This window comes from Hemiscyllium ocellatum, chromosome 30 (assembly GCF_020745735.1).
Source record: "Hemiscyllium ocellatum isolate sHemOce1 chromosome 30, sHemOce1.pat.X.cur, whole genome shotgun sequence".
NCBI classification, from domain to species: Eukaryota; Metazoa; Chordata; class Chondrichthyes; order Orectolobiformes; family Hemiscylliidae; genus Hemiscyllium; species Hemiscyllium ocellatum.
This window is the reverse complement of record NC_083430.1, coordinates 7,289,552-7,314,255: the sequence shown is the minus strand read 5'-3', so window position 1 is coordinate 7,314,255 and position 24,704 is coordinate 7,289,552. Positions and strand designations below refer to the sequence as shown.

At 39.6% G+C, this 24,704-nt stretch overlaps 1 protein-coding gene across 1 annotated transcript in view; it reads left to right on the top strand.

The window, feature by feature from the left end:
- The window catches only part of LOC132830132 (adhesion G protein-coupled receptor B2-like), a 500,291-nt gene that overhangs the window by 121,844 nt on the left and 353,743 nt on the right, over positions 1-24,704 (top strand). The window contains exons 5-6 of the mRNA XM_060847634.1: positions 6,847-7,011; positions 16,245-16,346. Of these exons, the coding sequence (XP_060703617.1) occupies positions 6,847-7,011; positions 16,245-16,346 (267 nt within the window). The remainder of the gene's footprint in view (positions 1-6,846; positions 7,012-16,244; positions 16,347-24,704) is intronic.

Sequence of the window (24,704 nt, the reverse complement as noted above, 5' to 3'; positions counted from 1 at the left end):
CCCCATATCAACCTGCCATTGCACCACCTCCAAATGAACAGGAAATAAGACTATAAGAAATAGGAACAGAAATAAGCTGTTTAATAAGTTTGTGGCTGATCCAACATTCCTTACATCCACACTCCTGCATTTTCCCTGTAACCCTTGATTCCCCTATTGATTAAGGATCTGTGTATCTCAACCTTAAATATAGTCAAGGACTCCCCCACCCGACACACACACAACTTTCTGTGGCAAGGCGTTCCAATGACACTCAATTCTCTGAGATAAATTCCTCCTCATCTAGGCTTAAATTGGCACCCCTTTTATTCTAAGACTATGTCCTCTGGTCCTCGACTCTCCCATGATTGGGAAACATCTTTTTAATATTTACGCTGTCAAGCCTTAAGAATCCTAATGGTTTCACGGAGATTATTCTTCTAACCTCCAATACGCATTCTTTCCTTCAACTTAATATTCACCTTTACTTCCTTGGTTAGGTATGGTTGGTTTAGAATCATTCCAGGTTTTTGCAGAGAGTCATGAATTGTATTCTTAGGTGTAGAGTAGAATAGCTCTTATTTGTCATTTCTACCATATACAACTGATACAGTAAAAATGAGACAGCATTCCTCCAGCACTGAGGGTGCTACATTGAGAGCACAAACTACACAGTCATACACAGCGTAAAGTGCGTAAGAGGTGCAAAACACGCAAGTTACAGTGTAACAGAAGAATGATGAATGATAGACATTTTTCTAGCAAACGAAAGAATTTCAGATGGGAAAGAGTTCAGTTATACTGTGTTAAAGAGCCTGATGGCTTGGGGGAAGAAACTATTCCAAAGTCTGACCATGAGAGACAATATATTCCAGTATCTTCTGCCAGATGACAGGAAGGAGAAGAGTTTGTGCCTCTGCTTGCTTACTGTTATTTCTGCAAATATAACTGCCCAGTTCACTTTAGCTAACTCTATTCTCATTTCATTGTATTTCTGTTTATTAAACACAGTTGTTTACAACCCATGTTTCTTACTCTCAGACTAATTATCAAAATCAATCATGTTATATTCACTACTTTCTCAAGGGTCTTTTACTCTGAAGTCATTTTTAAAAGCTGCCTCATAACCCATCCCCAGATACAAGATAGCCTGCTCCCTGGCTGGTTTATCATGTATTGATCTCGGAAACTATTCTTCATGCACTCTATGAATTCATTGTTGTAGCTACCTTTCCAATTTAATTAACCTAATCAACAAAGATTAAAGTTACCCGTAATTATTGCTTTATTTTCACATGCTACTATTATTTGTTGATTTACAGACTTTCCACAGTGTGAGTCATGTGTGTCTGTATACTACTTTGACCAATTTCCTTGCTGTTTTTTTAAACTTCACCTAAATGGACTTTACATCATCTGGGCCCAGATCATCCTGATGATTGTCATCATTTCATTTCTTATTAATAGTGCTACCCCACCTCCTCTCCCATGCAGCTTCTCCCCCCAAAGGGTTAAATATCCCTGAATGTTAAGTTCCCAGTTTTGATCTCCTTGTAACCATGTTTCCTTAATGGCTATGAGATCATACTTTGACCTCATAAGGTCATCTACCTTATTCAAAATGTTTTGTGCATTAAGGTAAAAAGCTTTTTAAGTTTGCTCTATTATCGAATTTCCTTTCACTTTTATAGTTCCTTGGTAGAATATGATATTCTCATATTATGTCCATTTTATCTTTTAATGCTTAACATTCATGTTTTCTTTAACCTATTCCACCTCTCTTGGTCCAAATGTATTCCTTCATACAGGAGTTTATGTACAAATTTTAAAATGCAACATTTAGTCATGGTCATGAGTATAAAGAATTTTTAGTGGTTTACTTGACTGCAGTTTTAACAAATGATTCGAGATCACTGTTTAGATGACGTCAATGAGCAACATTGTTAGCTATGAATTCCACACCAAATCCTCCCTGAATGTGGTTTTTAAACAACTAGATACTTTCATTATTTGTTTATTTTTATTTATTAACATTTTTTTATTCAGAGATGTTATTGCACAATGCAGTTCACGATAGCTCATCATATCAATTGTGAAATTGTTTGAGTTTCTCATTAATCCACTAGCCCAACCACACAAAGTCTGTTCATAGATTGTTTTTGAAAGTATTGGTTTCAGTGATTGAAAAGTCCTCATGTCAAGCTAGTATTGTGAATATTGACTACAAGAGAAGATCTGACTATTGCCCTTTGACATTACCATTGCTGAATCTCTCACTATCAACATCCATTAACTCCATGAAGGCCAGTATACCTTTTATTGACATATGCATTGTACATGACATGAACCCAGATAGCTCAGCGCTGCTCCTAGAGTGAGCAGATACTCCTGTTTAACAGCCCCAATCAGGGAACTCATATTCTATGAGATCCACTTGGCTGACCTTGTTCTAGTCACAACAATATGGATCAAAAGCCTTTTCCTTTATGTTGAGATGCTTAATTTTATAATTACTTTGTGAAGGACGTGCAGCCTCCTGATGTAACTTGACATTGATAATGAAAATGTTGCAGATTTTGGGCTCAGAATAACTACCACAAGTTCATTCTATGTCAATTCTATGTAACTAATATGATATTTCCACCCAAGAAAAACTGACAAAATTTTTCTATTTTAAAAATTATCCTTCGCATTCTGTTTCTCTCGGTGTATGATTATATTTACTGTTTATCAGGATATACAGTATAGATGCTTCTCTTAAGCATAATCCATAACCTAATTGATTAATGTTATCTCTCCATATTTTAAAATGCCACCCGCTAGCTTCTTGTCATGATTTATCTCAATGAATGAGTAGTTCATCACTGGTCAAGAATCTCTTAAATGCATTGAGAGCATCTTACTGTTTTTAGAGCATTTCCATTTAACATTTTTCATCAACAGCTTCTATAGTAGAGCAAAGAACATTGCAAACTCAGGCAAATACTTAAGTGATATCAAACCATGCAGAAAGAAAATCTGTGTACATTTTTTTTCCAAACATTGGCAATAATTGCTACCTTTCCTGGCCCAGGCCCAGGCATAAACTTTTATTATTGCATTTTCATTCCAAGACCCTTGGATTGCAAAAAACTAATGTATTCCTTTTCAATTTCACATTGTGACTATTGAGCCTTTGTGCATTTCATGAATTGAATGTATCCTCTGCTTGTTTTGGCTTGTTTCTCAACCTCTAGTTCTGCCTCTGTGGACCCAGCTATGGAAGCTATGTTGATAGTGAGGGATTCAGCAATGGTAATGTGAAAGGACGATAGTTAGATCTTCTATTGGGACCCAGAACCATTGGAAAATTGTCCCATCACTTTCCAGCCAGTTCTGACTAAAAGCCACCATTGTAACAGTGAGGACATATGTAAATTCACTGGATCTAATAAACAAGAAATCAGCCAAACTTTGCAATATGCAGCTCCTGAATCAGGACTGATTCATTTGTATACTTTTATACCAGTTATGGCTTCATTATCTAATAAAACTTGATCATCTCATCTTAAAAAAAAAAATGTTTCCTGTCTAATTCCGGTTTGGAAACCAGCCTTGATCAATAACATTGGATTTTACACAGCTGTACAAAACCATGGGTTGGAGACAGGAAGAATTTCAAAGTTATCTGAAATCGTTTCGTATCTTTTATAATTGATCATTAAATGTAGTATATATAATAAGGCATGTTATGACAGTACAATGATTAGAAAATAAAACTACAAGCTGTTAAGCTGGAGATCAGCGAGCTCTTTTTTTTAACCTTTAGTCAATAAGATGGACTATCACTAGCTAGGCCAGCATTTACTGCTCATCCCTAAAGGGCCTTGAGAAAGTGGTTGTCAGCTGGTTTCTTGAACAACTGCAGTTTTTGGAATTTAAGGAGAACCACAGTGCTATTGGAAGAGAAGTTCCAGGATCTTGGCAGTGACAGTGAAGGGACAGCAATGTAGTTCCAAGTCAAGATTGTTTGTGGTTTGGTAGGGCACTTTGCCAGTGGTGATATTCCCAAACATCTGCTGTATTTGCTGTTCTAGCCGATAGGGACTGAAAATTTGGAAGATGCATTTGAAGGAGCCTTGATGACTTACCACAGTACATCTTATAGCTGGCAAACACTTCTGTCCACTGTGCGTGGGTGGTGAAGGGGGTGAGTGCTGAAGGTAGTTGGTGACAGGCTACTCAATTGGGCTGCTTTGTCATGGATGGTATCAAACTTCTTGAATGTAATTGGAGCAGTACGCATAAGGCAATTGGAATGTATTCATCACACTCATGACTGGTGCTTTTCAGTTGTGGATGGACAGTGGGATGCAAGAGGTGAATAATACACTACAGAATTTTTTGAATTTGACCAGCTCTTGTGGGTTCACTATTTATATGTCAAGTGTAGCTTCTTGTTTATGTTAAGCCCTGGATGTTTTTAGTGAGAGATTCAGCAATGGTAATGTCAAAGGGCAATAGTTAGATAGTCTTTTGTTGGGGCTGTTTATTGATATATCGTGCTATTTCTACTATGACAAGTGCATGGCACTGATAGTATTCCTGAGATCAATAGCTTTGAGGTCATACTTTTCAGCTTGCTTCCTAACTTCATATATTCTTCTTTAGGACCTCATCTCTTTTTTTCCACCTATGTCTTTTGTACCACTGTGTACCATGATCACGGTCCCTGTTCAGGATGTCCTGTAGTTGCTCTGAGACATCCTTGACCCTAGCATCCGGAATGCAACATTCCATCCTAGAACCTCATTTGTGGTCTGAGAAACACCTATTTATTCCCCTTACAATTGAACCCCCAGTTGTATTGCATGTCCACACTTGATGCTCCACCTCTATGCAGCAGAGCCAACTGTGGTACCATGAACTTGGCTGTTGCTGTTTTCCGCTGTGAAGCCATTACCACACAGTTTCCAAAGTGGTATGGAATAGTCAGGGGATTCTTACCCTACTTGCCTTGTTTCTTACTTGCCAGATTATTGTTGCATTTAAATGCTACCATCTTCAAGGTGGGATCCAAACATAGGTCCCCAGAACATTACCTGAGTCTTTGGATTAATACCAATGAGCCAGGGCCCTACCATAATAACTGCCTACAAGTGCCCGGCAATGTCATCCAACAAAAGAGAATTCAACTTTTGCCTAGTGACATTCAATAGCATCAGCATCACTGAATCCTCCATTATTAACATCTTGGCCATTACCATAGATGAGAAACTGAATCAGTCCAGTCATACAAATACTGTGGTTACAAGGGCAGATGAGAAGCTGGGAATTCTGCAGCAAGCAGCTCAACACCTGACTCCTCAATGTCTGGCATCATTAACAAGGTACAAGTCAGGAGTGTGACAGAATACTCACTTCCCTAGATGTATGCAGCTCCAACAATACCCATCTGGGCAAATTAGCTTGCTTGATTGACACCCCATATGACATCTTCTACATTCACACAGTCCATCACCAATTCAGTGACAGCAATGTGTACCATTTAAAAGCTGTGCTGTATCAACTCATCAACATTTCTGTGATAGTATTTTCTAAATATGCAACCTCTGTCACCAAGAAGAACAGGAACAGGAGATGCACAGGAAATGTACACCTTGCAAGTTATTTTACTCCAAGTCAAATACCATCTTGGCTTGGAACAATGTCAAAGTCCCACAAGCAGCACTAACTCAACAACATCAGGTGCTTCAAGCCAGACAGGACCTGAATGGCACCTAGTTTCCACAAGATGAGGGCTCGTCACAGCAAGCAATTGTGGAATGCAAAGTAATCAGTAGTCTCCATGTTCCCATTTCAATTGCATGATGGGGGTGAACTGCAACTTCTATTTGTTTTGTTTGTGTTCCCTTTTGCTGACTGTAAATAAAAGCTCATGTTTGGAATTGTGTGATTGCTTACCTGTATGTGATGTTGCCCTATTCAACTATGGCAAGATGCAAGTTTACAGTGGGCATTGGCAATAGAGAAATGACAGAATGTAGGTAACTAGTCTGTGTTTTCTGGTGGTTAAAAACAACTGGAGTGAAAGAATCAGGTTGAATGCACGAAGGATTGTCAGCTTATCATATTACACATTTGATGGCAAATAGAATGTCTTTTGGCTTTACAGCACTTATCCTGTTAATAACATGAGTGTCTTACTTAATTACTTCATCACATCATAAAATGGCTAGATTCACCTGTTGCTCAAATTCTTGAAGATTTGTACCTTCCTGGGTAACTTGTAGAGTTGTAGAGTATGCACATGTAAGAACCAAAGGACGTCTTAATCCTATTCATGCGTTCACAAAATGTGTAGCAAACATTGATCTGATCAAGATAACCATTACTCCACAGCCTATTTCAGCATCAAGCTTACATGGTGAGCTAATGGTTCTGGCCCTGTTTACATGTTTGCCTATTAGGCTAATCCTATCGCACATGGAGCTGTAGGAATCCCAATGTGTAAGCAACCTGTGAAATTAGCCTTTCAAGAAGCTACACATTTTCATCCATTGGGCTCTGTTCTCTGTGCCAAAAAAATCCTTTTCTGGGTATTGTTCTGTGTTCAGTTGTGGGAACCTAATAGCCAGATCCTAATAATCTCCATGACAATCTCAATCATATGTCCACATTGTAACCAAATGGTACCCCTTTCTTCTCATGCAGTATAAATTGTTGTCCTCTTTGAAATATATTTTTTTCTGTCTGTCCAGATGAGTGCAAGGCAAAGTTTCAAACAGCTTGTCCCTTTTGCAAGAATACTCAAGCTCTGTATGACTAAACCAACTAATTATCATATGCTCTCTTGCTCTAGTAGAATTGATTTCAACTCTTTTTAAGGTGATGGAAAATGGGGTCCATGGAACCACTGGAGTTTGTGTTCCAAAACATGCGACAGTGGCTGGCAACGACGTCTTCGTATGTGCAAAGGGACAAGTGTCAAAGGCTACCCATGTGAAGGATCAGGGGAAGAGGTCAGAACATGCAATCATAAAAGATGCCCAGGTATAAGAATTATCCTTATTATCACTTATTTAAATGCATACTTAAATTTCTTTGCTTATTCCTTTTTACGACATAAACCATTTTGGTTCAGGATATCACTTTACATTCTATCTGATGGTAATTCATAATAATCAGATTAAAGAGTATACCTCTGTTAATGCCATAATAGGTAAATAGCATGCATTCTCCAATCTCTGGGGACACCATAATTCAAATTGTGCATATGCACAGCTTGCACTCGTGCTGTACGATTTAAGATGACATTATTAATTACAAGAAATAGAGATTATATGTAGAGCTGAAAATCTTTCTCTATGTCTATGTTAGTATCCCTATGGGACTAAATGTTTATAGCAACATCGTGATTTTTTTCACCCTTTGAATTGTTTAATTTGTCCTTGTGAAGAAATACCTGATCCTTGGCATCTGTCCACAATGTCAGGAGCTGTCATACATCAGTCTCCACTCATACTCTCAGGTTGTTGTTATTTTTACTTCCACTCTGAATTTTCTATATACAGCCTGGTTTACACTATATTATCAACCTGTTATCCAACATGTGCACATTTATTCTGCTTTACTTTATTCTATCCCTTCTGCTATTCAGACAATACTGCCCTTGTTTGAGCCACATTTCTACTTTGATCATTATATTTGTATTCCACACAACAGTGCACCTATACCTCATGTTATAACCAAGTATCTGGCAAACTTCCCCAGTTTGTTCAAGACATACCAAACTGGGTAGGGAGGGATGAGTTATAACCCCTTCTTATTCAACCTCCTTCTTGGCGGGCTGCAACAAGCTTAACTCAAAAAGTATCCCTTCCTACGAAACAGGATTTGAGAAATACCTTTTTCACCAGAGAGTGAGGACGATCTGAAATGCATTGCCTGGAAGGTTGATTGAGGCTGGTAACCTCATGATCTTTATAAAAGACTTGCATGAACACTTGAAGTGTCAGAACATTCAAGGCTATGGGTCTAGTGTGGGAAAGTGGGACTAGTGTAGGGGAGTAACAAAAGAAGCTATGTCTAGGTACTTTTCTACCTAAGTCTGCTGTTAATTGACAATGTATAAATGTTTCACTATACTCATTAAGTATATGTGACAGTGAAGGCTATTCTATTCTATTCTAGTGGTGTATTTTTGGTGATACAGACTCAGTAGGTCAAAAGGCCTCTTCTGCATCATGTAATTCTATAATACATTTCTAATAGTCGAAAATAGGCTATGGGCTATGTTTTCTGAGGAGAGGCAATTTCACTGCTCCCCTCGTTTTCTATAGAAAGAGGGGACCTTCACATTTCCGAGACGAGATTCTGCTCAGGAACATAGAGCCATGCTTCAGTTCTGACAGAGCTTTCATAATGCAGGATTATTGGGTCAAAGCAAATTATCATCAAGCATAGGTTGACCCTCTGAGATCTAAAACCAAAACACCTAAAGAGGAAGAACCTCGTGCCATAATCTGTAAAAAGAATGTGAAAAGTGGTGTAATCTGCTTTTCAGCAACTTCTCCTGGTTAAATAAAATAAATCTCTGGCACGCACTTTAAAATCAACAAATAACAATTTGTATCTAACCCGAACAGTGAACAATTTATCTAAACTATTAACAAACTGAATAAATCCCTTCTAACTACTAAATATTCCCGAATAAAGCAAGATTCTAATGGTATGCTGTCCCAATAAATACAAATCCCACTCATGTATTAAAAAAAGTAGAATTTAGTCTCTCAGGATTACAGCCAGGCTATGTGTCTTCTGGAATGTTCTGTGCCTTTTCTGTCGCTTCTTCTGTCAGAAATATTAACTAGTTGTGTTCTTGGTACCATTACTATTTAGACGGTGCTTTCTATAAGGCATAGAGGAGACTGCGAGAGCCAGGAATTCTCTCTCCAGTGTTGAGGGCTATTAGCTCTATCAGATAGCAGTCACCTCTAGGGTCTTTGTCCAACTGCCCCTTTCCTTTTATACCCTTGATGACATAAATCAATATTCCTTACAATAGGATTGGTCCTATGTTGTCAAAACCATCAGACTTAAGTTTAATACTATGTATCTATGTATCTGACTCAAATTGATAGGCTCTTGAACTGAGCCAATCATCTTGGTAAAAACTGCTGTTTGGCCTGCTATGTGTATGATCTTTCAATACAAATCTTTCAATTCAGGTGCTCGGTGTACTTGCAAACTTTCAAGCTGCTGACAGACATCCATTTTAAATCTCTAAACATAGAAAAAGCAGACAGTCCTTTAAAGGGACAATGCAATGCTTTCCCCCTCCCCAAATTCTTGTCTCCCAATCTACCAGTACTCTGTCCAACTTTGCAACAAAATCATACCTCCTTCTCACAGCAAATAGCTACCGTCTTCTGAAATTTAAAAGGTTCAGGCAACCTTTTTGACAGCTACTGTTAAAAGATAAGTAAATGAGATAAATGTAATGTTAGATATGTAAGGTCCCAAATGGGTATGTTAATAGAATGGCAGGATGCCAGGTAGATAGGAGCAGGGTGGGAGTTGTGTGACAGATGGGTATCGGATATAGTGTCAGGTAGGTTCAATGCCAAGTGGGAAGTAGTTGATAGGAAGGGGGGGCCAGGTAAGTTATGCAGTGTTCATGCGGGGTAGGTTGGGGTGGTGAGAGAAATCACGATTGGCAGAGAGTGCGCAAAGAATGGGTATTCAATTCATTGGCAGTGGACTCAGAGGGTTTCAGTGTTGGTTTGGTTTGGGTGGGAGCTAGTTGGAGGTTGTATTCCAGGCATGCTGGTTTCAACAAAGGCAGAGGGCATTGGGGTTTTGGTCTGGGAGCAGGAAAGATGGCGTAAGACCAACACTCAGTGTTGGGTCCCAAGGGGCATGTCCAGGGAAGAGGGTGTAAGTCTCCAGAAAGTGGGTATCAGTTCAGGGAGATGTCAGGTCTCTAGAAACAGGTATTGGGGTAGCTAGGGATTATCAGTTACAGGGCTGGAGCATGTCTGGTCTCAGAGCATGTTGGCAAAAGGCAGTTATGATCCTCAGGGCGAGGGTGTTTGGTGTCAGGTCCCTTGACAGTGGGTGTCAGCATGCAGGGAAGATGAGATTGTGAAAGTGGGAGGAATGTCATGTTCCCAGTGAGAGTGTTGGGTTCCGGGGAAGGGGAGTTGAGTGTCATTTCAAGACCTAATGGATGTAAATGATCAGGGTATGGCATAATTTGTTTGGGGGGGTTGAGAGTGGGAGACGGAAGTGGTGTGAGGCCTGTTAAAGAAGTGTACACTTCGAGAGCGTTCCAAGCATTGAATAATTGTCCATCATGGGATCCATCTTCCCATCAATTCCCACACAGTCAACTGAGTCCAACACATGGCATAGAATCATAGAATCCCTACAGTATGGAAGCAGACCGTTTGGCCCATTGAGTCTACATTGACTGTCCAATGAGCATCCCATCGAGACCCAACCATCTACCCTAGTCCTATAGCTCTGCATTTCCCATGGCCAATTCACCTAACCTGTACATCTTGGACTCTGGGAGGAAACCAGACTACCTGGAGGAAACCCACGTAGCCACTCGGAGAATGTGCAAGGTCCATGCAGACGTGCAAAGTCATCTGAGGCTGGTATTGAACCTGGGTCCCTGGCACTATAAGGTAGCAGTGCTAACCACTGGTCCTGACCCAGAAATTTAGACTACTCTTCAGCAATCGCTGTCTTTTTATTGGAAAGACTGGGCCATTGTCTTTGTTTCTCTATCCACAGGTACCGCTGAACATACTATGTATTTCTAGCATTTTCTTTATTTCAGATTTCCACAATCCTTATTATTTTTTAGTTTTGCACTACTTGCTTAAGCATTTATGACGAATTGGCAGTCACCCATTTTCTTGCCATCTGCATACCTTTAACTGCAAGTTAACTATGTTGTCAAGGTATGCTAACCATGTAGCTCTCAGCAGATGTATCATAGTGACGCCAGCTGCCAGCAAGGATAAGGATCTTCAACTCATCCAGCTGGTGATACTTCTGGCATGTGTGGTTTTCTTGGATACAGTAAGCTTTCCAGAATTCACAAATGTGCATTCGAGGAACTGTAGAAACTGTATTTATTAAGTGAACTAAATGTATTAATAATTTCTTTTTAAAAAATTAAAAATAAAAGAGAAAGAGCATGTAAGATTTAGGAGACTGAAATGAAACAAGGCCTTTGAAGAATGTGCAGAAGGTAAAAATATCTTAAACAAGAAACGGTCTTCGTAAATACTACTAAGGCAAATCCCAAAACATTTTATACATATTTTAGGAGTAAGGGGTAAGTAGGGAAAGAATAAGTCCACTCAGTGTCAAAGGAAGGAATTTATGCATGGAGCCAGAGGAAGTGGGTGAGGTTCTTAATAAGTACTACACATCGGTATTTACTGAGGAGGACATGAGTGATGGTAATGTTAGGGAGGGGCATGTTGGACATCTTGAAAAACATTAAGGTGGATAAGTTCGCACTGCCTGATGGGATCCATCCCAGGAAACTGAAGCATACAAGGGAGGAGATTGCTGGGGCCTTAACAGAGATCTTTGTATCCTCTTTGACCACAAGTGAGGTCCTAGAAGACTGGAGAATAGCCAGTGTTGTTCCTATGTTTAAGAAGAGCAGCTGGGTGAGCCTTATAGTAGTGGTAGGAAAATTATTGCAGAAGATTCTTGGAGACAAGGTTTACTTGCATTTGGAAAAGAATGGACTTAATAGGAATAGTAAGCATGGTTTTATGAAGGCAAGATTCACTTGAATCCTGGCCATCATGTCGGACAGGTGTCATCTTAAACGAGGCTGCGGTTGGATTTTTGAGAATGCAAGGCTAGTGAGTTCAACTTGGAGCTACTCAAAGTCATTTCTTATCGAAGACTACTCAGGATGGTTGATATGTTAGCTGAAAGGAATACTCAACTTTCTCCCAGGTATTCTTCCCTTATGTGGCAGGCAGTCAATTGTGAATAATTAAACATACCCTTCTTTATTTAATTCTTTAGGTATCAATATAAAACATATTTGTTGCAATATTTATTCCTTACTTCATTTTAATTCACATTTAATTGAAACTTTATAAGTTTTGCTTGAAACAAATATCAGTCCGTTTCAAGTGAAGTGACTAATGTTTCCTCTCAGTATAGATCTTGCCTTGTGGTTCTTTGTCTCTCTGAATAGAACTTTAGGGCATGTACTTCGCAAATGTTTGTCTGGAGTGGTCAATCCTGCAAAATCCTTTGTGCTGGTAACTTTTATTCCAATGTGCTCTCAATTTCCAGAAGCTTCTCTGGCATTTAGCCAGAGAACTGACCAAACCTGATCACAATGTTTGATCCCAGCCAATGGAGTTTACTGGTTTACTCTCACATGTAAAAATCAAATTGTAAGCATTCATATAACACATTCCATTTAAGGTAATATTGATGCCAGTGTGCCCAGCAGACCACGATGACAGTTCCCTTATTTGGTCAACACAGGAAACAGTGGGTCACAGACTAAAGAAAGTAGGAGAAAGTGAGGACTGCAGATGCTGGAGATCAGAGTCAAGAGTGTGGTGCTGGAAAAGCTCAGCCGGTCAGGCAGCATCCGAAGAGCAGGAGAATTGATGTTTCAGGCATAAGCCCTTTGTTAGGAATCCTCATCCTGACGAAGGGCTTATGCCCGAAACATTGTTTCTCCTGCTCCTCAGATGCTACCTAACTGGCTGTGCTTTTCCACCACCACACTCGTGTCACAGCTTAAAGGTCAAGTCGCTACATGTTTTGGCTACAGTTTTAATCTAGGTCAGAGTTTAAACTAGTTTAACAAAGTCTCAGTATGCTTGACTGTAGCTCTTAATCAGTCTTACAGCCATTTCAGCTACTGGCCACGTGCCCACATAGAAATCTACAAAATTCTAACAGGACTAGACAAGATGGATGCAGGAAAATTTTCCTTAAGTTGATCCCAGAACCGGCAATCACTATCTAAGGTTACAGAATTAATAATTTCGAACTTAGGGCTTGGAGGGAGGCAAATGTTATTCCTCTGTTCAAGAAAGGGAATAGGGAAATCCCTGGGAATTACAGACCAGTCAGTCTTAATCAGTGGTAAGCAAGGTATTAGGACAAAGTGAGGACTACTGATGCTGGAGGTCAGAGTTGAGAGTATGATGCTGGAAAAGCACAACAGGTCAGGCAGCATCCCAGGAGCAGAAGAATCGACGTTTTGGGAGTCAGAAGAGCAGGAGAATAGACGTTTTGTGAGCAAGGTATTGGAAATGATTCTGAGAGATAGGATTTATGACTATTTGGAAAAACATAGTTTGATTAAAGAGAGTCAGCATGGCTTTGTAGGTCATGCCTCACAAGCCTTGAGTTCTTTGAGGATGTAACAAAACAATTTGACAAAGGTCAAGCAATGGGTGTGGTGTATATGGATTTCAGTAAGGTATCTGATAAGGTTCCCTGTGGTAGGCTCATTCAGAAAGTTAGGAGATATGGTATACAGAGAAATTTGGCTGTCTGGTTACAGAATTGGCTGGCTGAAAGAAGACAGCGAGTGGTAGTGGATGGGAATTATTCTGCATAGAGGTCAGTAACCAGTGGTGTCCTGCCGGGATCTGTTCTTGGGCCTGTGCTCTTTGTAGTTTCTATAAATAACTTGGATGAAGAAGTGGAAGGGTGGGTTGGTAAGTTTGCCAATGACACAAAGGTTGTTGGTGTTGTAGATAGTGTTGAGGTCTGTTGCAGCCTACAACAAAACATTGACAGGATGCAGAGCTGGGCTGAAAAATGGCAGTTGGAGTTCAATCTGGATTCATTTTAGAAGGTTGAATTTGAATGCTGAGTACATGATTCTTGGCATTGTGGAGGAACAGCAGAACCTTGCTGTCCACGTACATAGATCACTCCAAGTTGCCAAAGTTGATAGGGTTGTTAAGGAGGCATATGGTGTTCTGGGGGATTGAATTTAAGAGCCGCGAGGTTTTGCTGCAGCTCTATAAATTCTGGTTAGACCACATTTGGAATATTGTGTCCAGTTCTGTTCGGAAGCATGTAGATGCTTTCGAGAAGGTGCAGACGAGATGTACCAGAATGCTGCCTGGATTGGAGGGCTTATCTTATGAAGAGAGGTTGAGTGAGTTAGGGCTTTTCACACTGGAGAGACGGAAGTGAGGTGACTGGATACAGGTGTACAAGGTAATGAGAAGCATAGATAGAGTAGGTAATCAGAGACTTGTCCCCAAAGCAGAAATAGCTGTCACGAGCGGTCATAATTTTAAGGTGATTGGAAGAAGGTTTAGGGGAGATGTCAGAGGTAGGTTTTTTACACAGAGTGGTGGGTGCATGGATCTCTCCTGTTCCTCAGATGCTGCCTGGCTGGCTGTGCTTTTCCAGCACCACACTATTTGACTCTGAACTCCAGCATCTGCAGTCCTCACTTTCTCCTGATCTTAGATCAAGATAAATGCTTGGCACAACACCGTGGGCCAGAGGGCCTGTACTGTTTGTGTTCCATGTTCCAAGACTGAGTCTAGGAGAAATTTCTTTACCCAGAGAATGGACAACCTGTGGAATTCGCTACTACAAAAGCAGTTGATTCCAAAACATTGCACGATTTCGAGAAGGAATTGGATATTGCACTTGGGGATAGAGGAATCAAAGGATAACAAGCAAACGCAAGAACAAGCTATCGAGTTGTCTGATTATCAGTGACCATAATGAATGGTGGAGCAGGCTTAAAGGGCTAAATGGCCTATTCCTCCTATTTTCTATGTTTTATGTCTTCCCTAAAATGTCCTGGATTGCAAATTGATTAATCATGGATGTGGTGAAGCTTGATCCTGTTCTTATCTGGTTTTCTAACAAGCACATTGTCAAGAAGTATTCACTGGATAGCAACTGGCTTTTTTCCTTTAATCACATACCAGCTAGTGTAAACTCTTGGTTTGTACAAGATGAGTTATTTCAGCGACGTCAAGCATCTTGTTTGCTTGGAGTGGCTTAAAACTGTGCAATGTAATGTTGCATCATTGTTCAATATCATACTCCTGTTTGAAAAAAATGGTGCAAGGATATATTCAACAACTACAAGTCAGTCAGTTTAACCTTGCTGATGGCAAAACCTTTTGGAATTAACGGTCATTTAAATGAATCAGTCATTTGAAAAGTCAGTGTTAAACAAGTTAATTTAAATAAATTAATTCTTGACTAAATTAACAGGGGAGTATTTAACCAATGTGTTAGGTGCATTCCTACTTATTTTGACATCTGTAATATATAGACCTTTATTTTTAACCAGTGTAAGGGCACATTAGGCTTTTTCACAATAATTAAGCACTGTGTTAAACATGACTGTTGTCATTAGACAGACAGTTAATTAGTTTACAGAATGAATAGGAAAATAATGATGTGAACTTCGACTCTCATTTGTGACAATATTATGGCTTTAAGTGTTGTATTTGAGGTTTTTCTCTGTGAAGAAAGTTTGAGACAGAAGTGGCAAGTAGTCTGCTCAAAATCTAACAAGGAAAATAGCTTGTGAAGCCCTTTTTTTAAACCAGTTGTTTTTCTTTGAAACAGTAGAAGCAGTCTGAATGGATGGGGTTAAGATCCCACAGAACTAGGAGTTTTTTTTAGTTTTACCCTTCAGTAGCAATTGTTGCTGGGGTCTTGAAGCTGATTATAGAAGCTCTCTCTGTGGCAGCTAAGAGCTAGGGATTCTCTTCCTGCTGCTAGAATTGCAGTGTAAGGCAATCTGTTTTACTGAATTTGCCTTTACCAAGGCTGTGTTATATGGAATGTTGTCATTATTGGAACAACTGCTGTTTAGTAGTTAAATAATCTATTATTCTGTTAAGTTTTCCAGTAGAGTTCAGTTATTCCAATTCTTTTTGTTTTATTTTAATTATAGTGTATGAATAAAGTGTGTTTTGTTTCAAGACTGGTAGTTTGACCTTTCGAATTGCTTCTGGAATGTAAAGTCTGATACTTACCTAAAAATGAAAAGGTTAGGTTCTAGGCTGCTGTCTTCATATATTTTAAGGGGATTTAGTCTTGTCCGTAACAGTTTCATTACTAAATTTAGATTATTAAAGTCAAGCAAGGTATTCTGAAATTAATGCATGCTTATCACTTTAAGGATTGAGGTTAAACAGGTGAGACTTTACTCTAATATCCTTTGCAATACCTTATCCTTTCACTAATACTAACTGATGTTACTAATTTTGCTTTTTGTGTAGCTCCCCATGAAATGTGTAGGGATGACTACATCATGGCAATGACCTGGAAGAGGACTGTAGCGGGGGAGCTGGTTTATAATAAGTGTCCTCCAAATGCAACAGGTAATATGTCAGCAATGATATTACATACCTCACAAAGAAATCGTTCAACAATTTTAATTACGTTATTGCACAACAATCTGTTTCCAATGACAGTAATTCAGTTAGTGCATGTTAGTATTTTAATAAGGTGAGAGATAGGCTGCTGCAAATTCAGGTTAATTGTCATTCACAAAACTATGCATAACAATGAAGATCTGTTTGTTGATAATTTGGGGTAAGATCTAAAACCAGAAATCTCTGGTTTGACTGTACAAACTGATAACTTAACAGCCTGAATGATCTCCTCTTGTGCTTTAAAACCTTTTTCTGAGATATAACCATTATATTGTTATGTGGAATTTTAAAAATTAAATGGATTCCAGTTTCATAGTCAATTAGTTAACATCCTTGAATGAAATACAATGGAGCATTAGGATGAATTTGCTGTGTAAAACAACATATAGCTACAGCAATAGTTTTCATTTATGTAGCACCATTAAATCAAAAAATAAAATCCCATGGTACTTGACAGAAGTATACGAAAAATGAATGGTGAGTCAAAAAATGTGATATTTGATGGAGATAACTAAAAGCTTGGACAAACGATTGAGTTTAAATTATGGTCTTAAAAACTGCAGTGAACACTTTTTTAACATGATAAAATTTTGCAAGGAAAGGAGCTAGAACTAAGATGAAGATGACAGCACCAGACACATTATCTATTTTGCTGCTCAGAATGCCAGAGGCTAATAGTTTGAAGGTTCATTTAGTCACTCACACTGGTCCAAAGTAGTCATCACATTTTCTATCACCAATGACATTTTCTCCATCACATCCCATCACCACTGACAGAAAACCATCCTCTATCCAAGCATTGCACCTCCATCTGTTCGTCCTATCATATTATTCCTGAAAATTCATCAACTAGCAATTGACAACTTAATCTTTGCCTGCTAAGTATGAAATTAAGAAATTGGAATGGGATACAAATTGTAATGCATTTTCTGGTAACACAAGAAAGAATGGGACTAAATAATATATTTTAATGGAAGTTCATGTCCTCACATTTTAACTGCAAAGATTTGCTTTCCCTATCCCTATTGATCCTGTGCAGTAAAACCTTTACTGCTTCAACAAAGGTAAAGCAAAGTTACTTTGATCCCTATTCTGCCTTCTAAGATTCTCGCAACTAAGGACCTTTGGGAATTAGAGGTTGTAAGAATCCCACCAAAAAGTGCTCCACATCCAGCTATACAGGAGCAGGCTGTATTATTGCAGTGTGAGGCAAGATATCATGCATTAATAGAGAGGATGGGGGCAATGTGTGACACTTGGGAATATTTTAAATCAAGTCAACATTCTCATATCCACTTTAACCATCATCCTTCTCAGGAATGTAGGAAAAAAGAGCATAAGTAGGCCAGCCAGCCCTTCAATCCTGTCCGCTATTTCAATAGATTATGATGATTTCCCAGTTGGGGGTATCTTCTAGATGCTTGAGCCAAAGGAGACATCAGTCCTGCGACAACCCTGTTGAGCCTTATAGACCAGCAGCACATTATTCCTGCCTGATTGTGCAGAGCAACCTGAAGTCCAGAGCTGCTCTTGAAAATGTTAAAATGTCAGTGCCAGTATTTGCAGGGCTACTGTCAGTAGCTGCACTGATTTCAGTGTCTTGACTCCAGTTCTATGAAGGATTTACTTCATGAAACCATAAATACTTAAGTTGATCCCTATTATCCACAGTAGTGGATTACAGACTTTGACTGGCAGTACCTCACAACATTTTCATATGTTCAGCATTTCTTCAGCTGAGCAGGACGAGAGAGGTCTATAATCACCAACACAGACTATTCATTACTGTCCTTATTCACACCTTCTGGCTATGTGAACTTGTGACATTCACCAGATCAGATCCCAACTAACGTTAGCACATATTATAGTGGAAGTATCTACACTGGAGCTGGTTAGCTCAGTTGGCTGGACAGCTGGGTTGTGATACAATGTAATGCTAACACCATGTATTCAATTCCCACATCAGCAGAGGTTATATTCTCAGCCTCCTTCTCAACCACTCCCTTCACTGAAGTGTAATGACTCTCAGGTTAAACCACCACCAGTTGTCTCTTTCTCTCTCATGAGAGTGCAACCCTATGGCAACTTCATCCTTTACCTTGCGGAAAGTTGATACATTGATGATTATCTTCCAAAATTCATAATCCGAGTTCTTACACTGTGACCTACAGATTAGAAGGAGGTAATTGTCACCCATCTATTTACAGAGGAAATGGAGTTAAAACAAGGAACTACAAATCTGTTAGTCTTACATCAGTAGTAAGGAAAATGCTAGAATCTATTTCAAAGCATGTGATATACAGACATTCTAATAATAATAACCTCAATGAGCAGTCAGCATGGGTTGGCGAATGGGAAATTGTGTTTGATGAATATTTTGGAGTTTTTAAAAAATCTTTACTAAATCCTGATTGGAACCACCCTAAGGCTTGCTGGAATAATCAATGCATTTGGAATAGAAAGTATTAGCATGGATTAATGGTTGGCTAACAGAAAACAGACAATAGGAATAAGTCTGTTCATATTATCAATAATGTGGATGCGGGGAACAAATGTAGAACTTCCAAATTTGGAGATGTTATAAATTTAAGCTGGAATTTTGGGTAATGAAGAAAATTTGGATAGGTTTAGTGATTGGGCAAGAATATAGCAGATAGAATATGATGTGGAAAAAAAGGACCTTATCTAATTTGGTATGAGAAATAGGTCTGCAGAGTATTTCCTAAATCAAAACGGTTAGAGTGCAGATTTACAATGTGTCCTGGTTGTCATTGTGAGTAAGTCACTGAAGGTTAATAAGTAGTAGTAGCTATCTACAAGGAAAGTTATTTGAATGTTAGCATTTATTCCAGTAAGATTTGAGTAGTGAGATTTTTCTCAGTTGTACAGTTCACACCTGGAGTACTGTTTGCAACTTTCGTCTCCTCAGAGTTAGTAGAGTATGGTGGGGGTGGATAGATTTCTGAACAGTAATATTGCAAAGGGAGCATGATGAGTAATAGACGTTGAAACGTACTGTCAGCTATGATCGTATCAAATGATAGGGCAGGCTTAATAGGCTGAATGGCCTACTTCAGTTTTTTTTTCAAATAGACTACCCCAGTTTTCTCCCTTCATATGTATTTTGGATTCTTTCCTCCTGAAAAGTTGTATGATAGACCTATGAGTGCCTGTGATACATCTAGGTATCAGATTGATGCAGTACACTCAGTGAAGCATTTTCATGGATTTGTGGATATTGCTGAGAATTGATTGAGCTGACTTAGGTGAAACAATATTGCATGACAATTGGGTGAGCAGTGATATAAAGTGGAAAAGAGAATGAATGATGCTGCTGAAGATTTGTATATTGTGAAATGTCATAATGGAGAACACTTGACAAGACCAAGCTAGAAGCAAATGACTCTGTAATTACGTTCACTTTTCCTTTCCTCGTCAAATAACTAAACTGCTTCGTGTTTTGGATTCAGGAAAGAGCAGCTTTACACTGTTACTGACCACCTCAGCGAGATCTAATTAGTCACAACAGTTCGTTTGTTATTTTTTAGAAACTGCACCTCTTCCTGATCTTCATCCAACAGTACATAAAGCGATGATTCATTGAATTGAGTCACAGCTTTTCATTATTCTACCTCCATCAGTGGTATCTCTTTCTCTTCATTAACATGTTCCCAACTTATTTCAGTTCCACTTTCCATTCATACTTTGAACAGTTAAGATAAAATTACTTCACACTGGTCTGCATCAGATTCATTCATGTATGTTGGAGGTGCAAATAATGCAGTTCATACAATGAGGTTCTGTCTGTCTTCAAGGTAGACATTCCACGGATCTTTAAAATTGCAATTTCCCACTACTCAGAACTCTCCCCTGGGTTAGGATTAATCTACGTCATGGAGAATTATCCCCACAATCTAGATGAGAAATTTGAGAGAGCTGAGTCAGACCATGAGGGGTATTCTGGAGGTAACAATGTGGGAGCAGCCACATAAACTAATGCTGAAACTACTCTGGCAACAGACACTTAACTGAGAGTAATTCACTGAATTTAACAACAAAGGTGAGTCATAGGAGGTTCAATGGATCAATATGGGAAAGTTGCAGAGAGGTTGAGAAAGAAAAACAGACACACTGTTATACTCATAAATTACATTCTGTGATTGCTATCTTTTTCATGGTATTACCAGGGCAGAAATCAAAACTGGAAGCTTTGGGATAAAAGGTGATGAATTGAAAAACAAGGACCTTGGAAATGAAGGGCTACTAGAGGAAAGTTTTACTGGCAAGGGATGTTGGCATTGGGGGTGGAGGTCAAAAATGGGAGGGCTCGTAATGTTTTGGCTATCCTTCATTTATAAAAAATTGTTCCCTTCCCATTTGAGCCCATAATCAAAAATACTGAAAGTTAAAACAATATGATCTTGAATTATCCAATAGCTAAACAAGACTAGAAAGACCACCTGGAATAACTAACATGTTAATGTTGATTGATCACACATCACAATTTACATTATCAAAAAAATGAGATTTGAACATGTCAAAACAAACAAATCGTTTTCATTGTACAGTCCTCTAATAAAGTCAGAGTAGTACAGCATGGAAACAGACCCTTCTGTCTAACCCGTCCACGCCGACCACGTATCCTAACGCAATCGAGCCCTATTTGTCAGCACTTGACACATATCCCTCTCAACCCTTCTTATTCATATACCCGTCCAGATACCTTTTAAATGCTGTAATTGTACCAGTCTCCACCACTTACTCTGGCAGCTCATTCCATTCATGCACCACCCTCTGTGTGAAAAAGTTGCCCCGTGTTCCTTTCACCTCTCACCCTAAATAAATGCCCTCTAGTTCTGGACTCACCCACCGCAGGGAAAATACCTTGTCTAATTATTCTATCCTTGCCACTCATGATTTTACAAACCTCCATAAGGACACCCCTCAGCCTCTATCGTTCCAGGGTAAACAGCCCCAGCCTATTCAGCGTCTCCCTATAGCTCAAATACTCCAACCCTGGCAATATCCTTGTAAATCTTTTCTGAACTTTCTCAAGTTTCACAACATCCTTCTGATATGACGGAGACCAGAATTGCACACAGTATTCCAAAAGTGGCCTAACCGATGTCCTGTACAACTGCAACATGACCTCCCAACTCCTGTACTCGATACTCTGGCCAATAAGTGAAAGCATACCAAATGCCTTCTTCATTATCCTATCTACCTGCAGTCTACTTTCAAGGAACTATGAACCTGCACTCCAAGGTCTCTTTGTTCAGCAACACTCCCGAGGACCTTACATTAAGTGTATAAGTCCTGATCTAATTTGCTTTTCCAAAATGCAGCACTTCGCATTTATATAACTTAAACTCCATCTGCCACTCCTCAGCCCATTGGCCCATCTGATCAAGATCCCATTGTATTCTGAGGAACCTCTTTGCTGTCTACTATACCTCTAATTTTGGTGTCATGTGCAAACTTACTAACCATAACTCATATCCATATCATTTATATAAATGATAAAAAGGAGTAGACCCAATACCGATCCTTGTGGCACTCCACCCGTCACAGGCCTCTAATCTGAAAAACAACCCTCCAACACCACGCTCCGTCTTCTACCTTTGAGCCAGTTCTGTATCCAAATAGCTAGTTCTTCCTGTATTCCATGAGATCTCACATTGCTAACCAGTCTATCGTGAGGAACCTTGTTGAACGCCTTATTGAAGTCCATATAAAACCCGTCCACCACTCTTGCCTCATCAATCATCTTCGTTAGAAACTTGATTGGGTTTTTTGAAGAAGTAAGACATGATTTCCCACACACAAAGCCCTGTTGACTATCCCAAATTAGTCCTTGCCTTTCCAATTACATGTAAATCCTGTCCCTCAGGATTCCCTCCAACAATTTGCCCACCACCAATGTCAGGCTCACTGGTTTATAGTTCCCTGACACTTTCTTACCACCTTCCTTAAATAGTGACACCACATTGGGCGATGTCCAGTCTTCCGGCACCTCACCTGTGACTATCGATGATACAAATATCTCGACAAGGGGTCCAGCAATCACTTGCCTAGTTTCCCACAGAGTTCTACAGTACATTTGATCAAGTCCTGGGGATTTATCCACTTTTATATGTTTTAAGACATCCAGCACCACCTCTATTTGTCACTATCTATTTCCCCACGTTTTGCATTTTCCATGTCCTTCTCCACAGTAAACACTGATGCAAAATACTCGTTTAGTATCTCCCCTGACACATCTTCTGTGGTTCCACACATAGGCTGTCTTGCTGATCTCTGTAGGGGTCAATTTTCTCCCTCGTTACCTTTTTGTCCTTAATATATTTATACAATCTCTTTGGATTCTCCTTAACCCTATTTACCAAAGCCATCTCATATCTACTTTTTGCCCTCCTGATTTCCCTCTTAAAAGTACTCCTACTGCCCTTATACTCTAAGGATTGACTCACACTCTGCTGTCTATATCTGACGTATGCTTCATTCTTTTTCTTGACCAAAACCTCAATTTCTCTACTCATCCAGCATTCCCTACACATACCAGCCTTGTCTTTCACTCTAACAGGAATATACTGTCTCTGGAGTCTCGTTATCTCATATTTGAAGGTTTTCCATTTATCAGCTGTCCATTTACCTGCGAACATTTGCCCGCAGTCAGCTTTTGAATGTTCTTGCCTAATACTGGCAAAATTGGCCTTCCTCCAATATAAAACTTCAAGTTTTAGATCTGGTCTATCCTTTTCTATCACTATTTTAAAACAGAACTCTGATTGCTGGCCTCAAAGTGCTCCCCCACTAACACCTCAGTCACCTGCCCTGCCTTATTTCCTATGAGTTGGTCAAGTTTTGCAGCTTCTCTAGTAGGTACATCCACATACTGAAACAGAAAATGTTCTTGAACAGCACTTAACAAATTCCTTTCCATCTGAACCCTTAACACTCTGGCAGTCCCAGTCTATGTTTGTTAAGTTAAAGTCTCCTACCATAACCACTCTATTATTCTTACAGATAACAGATCTTACAAGTTTAGTTAATCAATTTTCCTCTGACCACTGGGGGATCTATAATTCAATCCCAATAAGGTGATCATCCCTTTCCTATTTCTCAGTTCCACCCAAATAACTTCCCTGAATGTATTTCCAGGAATGAGTACAGCTGTAATGCAATCCCTTATTAAAAACATTACTCCCCCTCCTCGTTTGACCCCCCCGCTTTCTATCTTCCCCAAATGCATTTGTATCCTGGAGCACTAAGCTGCCAGTCCTGTCCACCCCTAAGCCGCATCTCTGGAATTGCTGTGATATCCCAGCCCCATGTTCATAACCATGCCCTGAGTTCATCTGCGTTCTCTGTTCGGCCTCTTGCGTTTGAAATAAATGCTGTTTAATTTATCAGTCCAAGCTTGTTTTCTGCTTTGTTCTTATCTGCTCTGACTGTTTGACTTGCTCCTTTTCCCAACTGTACCAGTTTCAGATTGATCTCTTTCCTCCCTATTTCCCTGTGTCCGAGCCCCCATCTTAGTAGTTTAAGTCCTTTCGAGCAAATCTCCCTGCCATCCCTCCAATTCAGGTGCAATCTGTACTCCTTGTACAGGTCAATTCTACCACAGAAGACATTCCAATGATCTAAAAAATGTGAATCCTTCTCCCCCGCACCAGCTCCTCAGCCACGTATTCATCTGCTCTATCCTCTTATTCCTACCTGCACTAGCTCGTAGCACTGGAAGTAATCTAGATGTTACTACCCACGAGGAACTCCTTTTTAAATTCCAGCTGATCTTTCTATATTCTCCCTTCAGAATCTCATCCTTTTCCCTTCTTATGTTAGTAAGTCCAATGTGTACAATGACCTCCTGCTGGTTCCTCTCCCCTTTGAGAACATTCTACACGCTCTCAGAGACATCCTTGACCCTGGCATCAGGGAGGCAACACACCATTCTGATATTTCGCTGCCAGCTGCAGAAATGTCTGTCTGTGCCTGTGACTGGAGAGTCCCCTATCACAATTAATAGCTTTGAACCCGATGTATCCTTCATTACAGAGAGCCATTCTCTGTACCAGAAACTTGTTCTTTGTTCAGAAAAGCAAATCAGAGCAGGACTTATACACTTAATGGTAAGATCCTAGGGAGTGTTGCTGAACAAAGAGATCTTGGAGTGCAAGTTCATAGCTCCTTGGAAGTAGACTTGCAGGTAGATAGGATACTGAAGGTGGCGTTTGGTATGCTCTCCTTTATTGGTCAGAGTATTGAGTACAGGAAATGGGAGATCATGTTGCAGCTGTACAG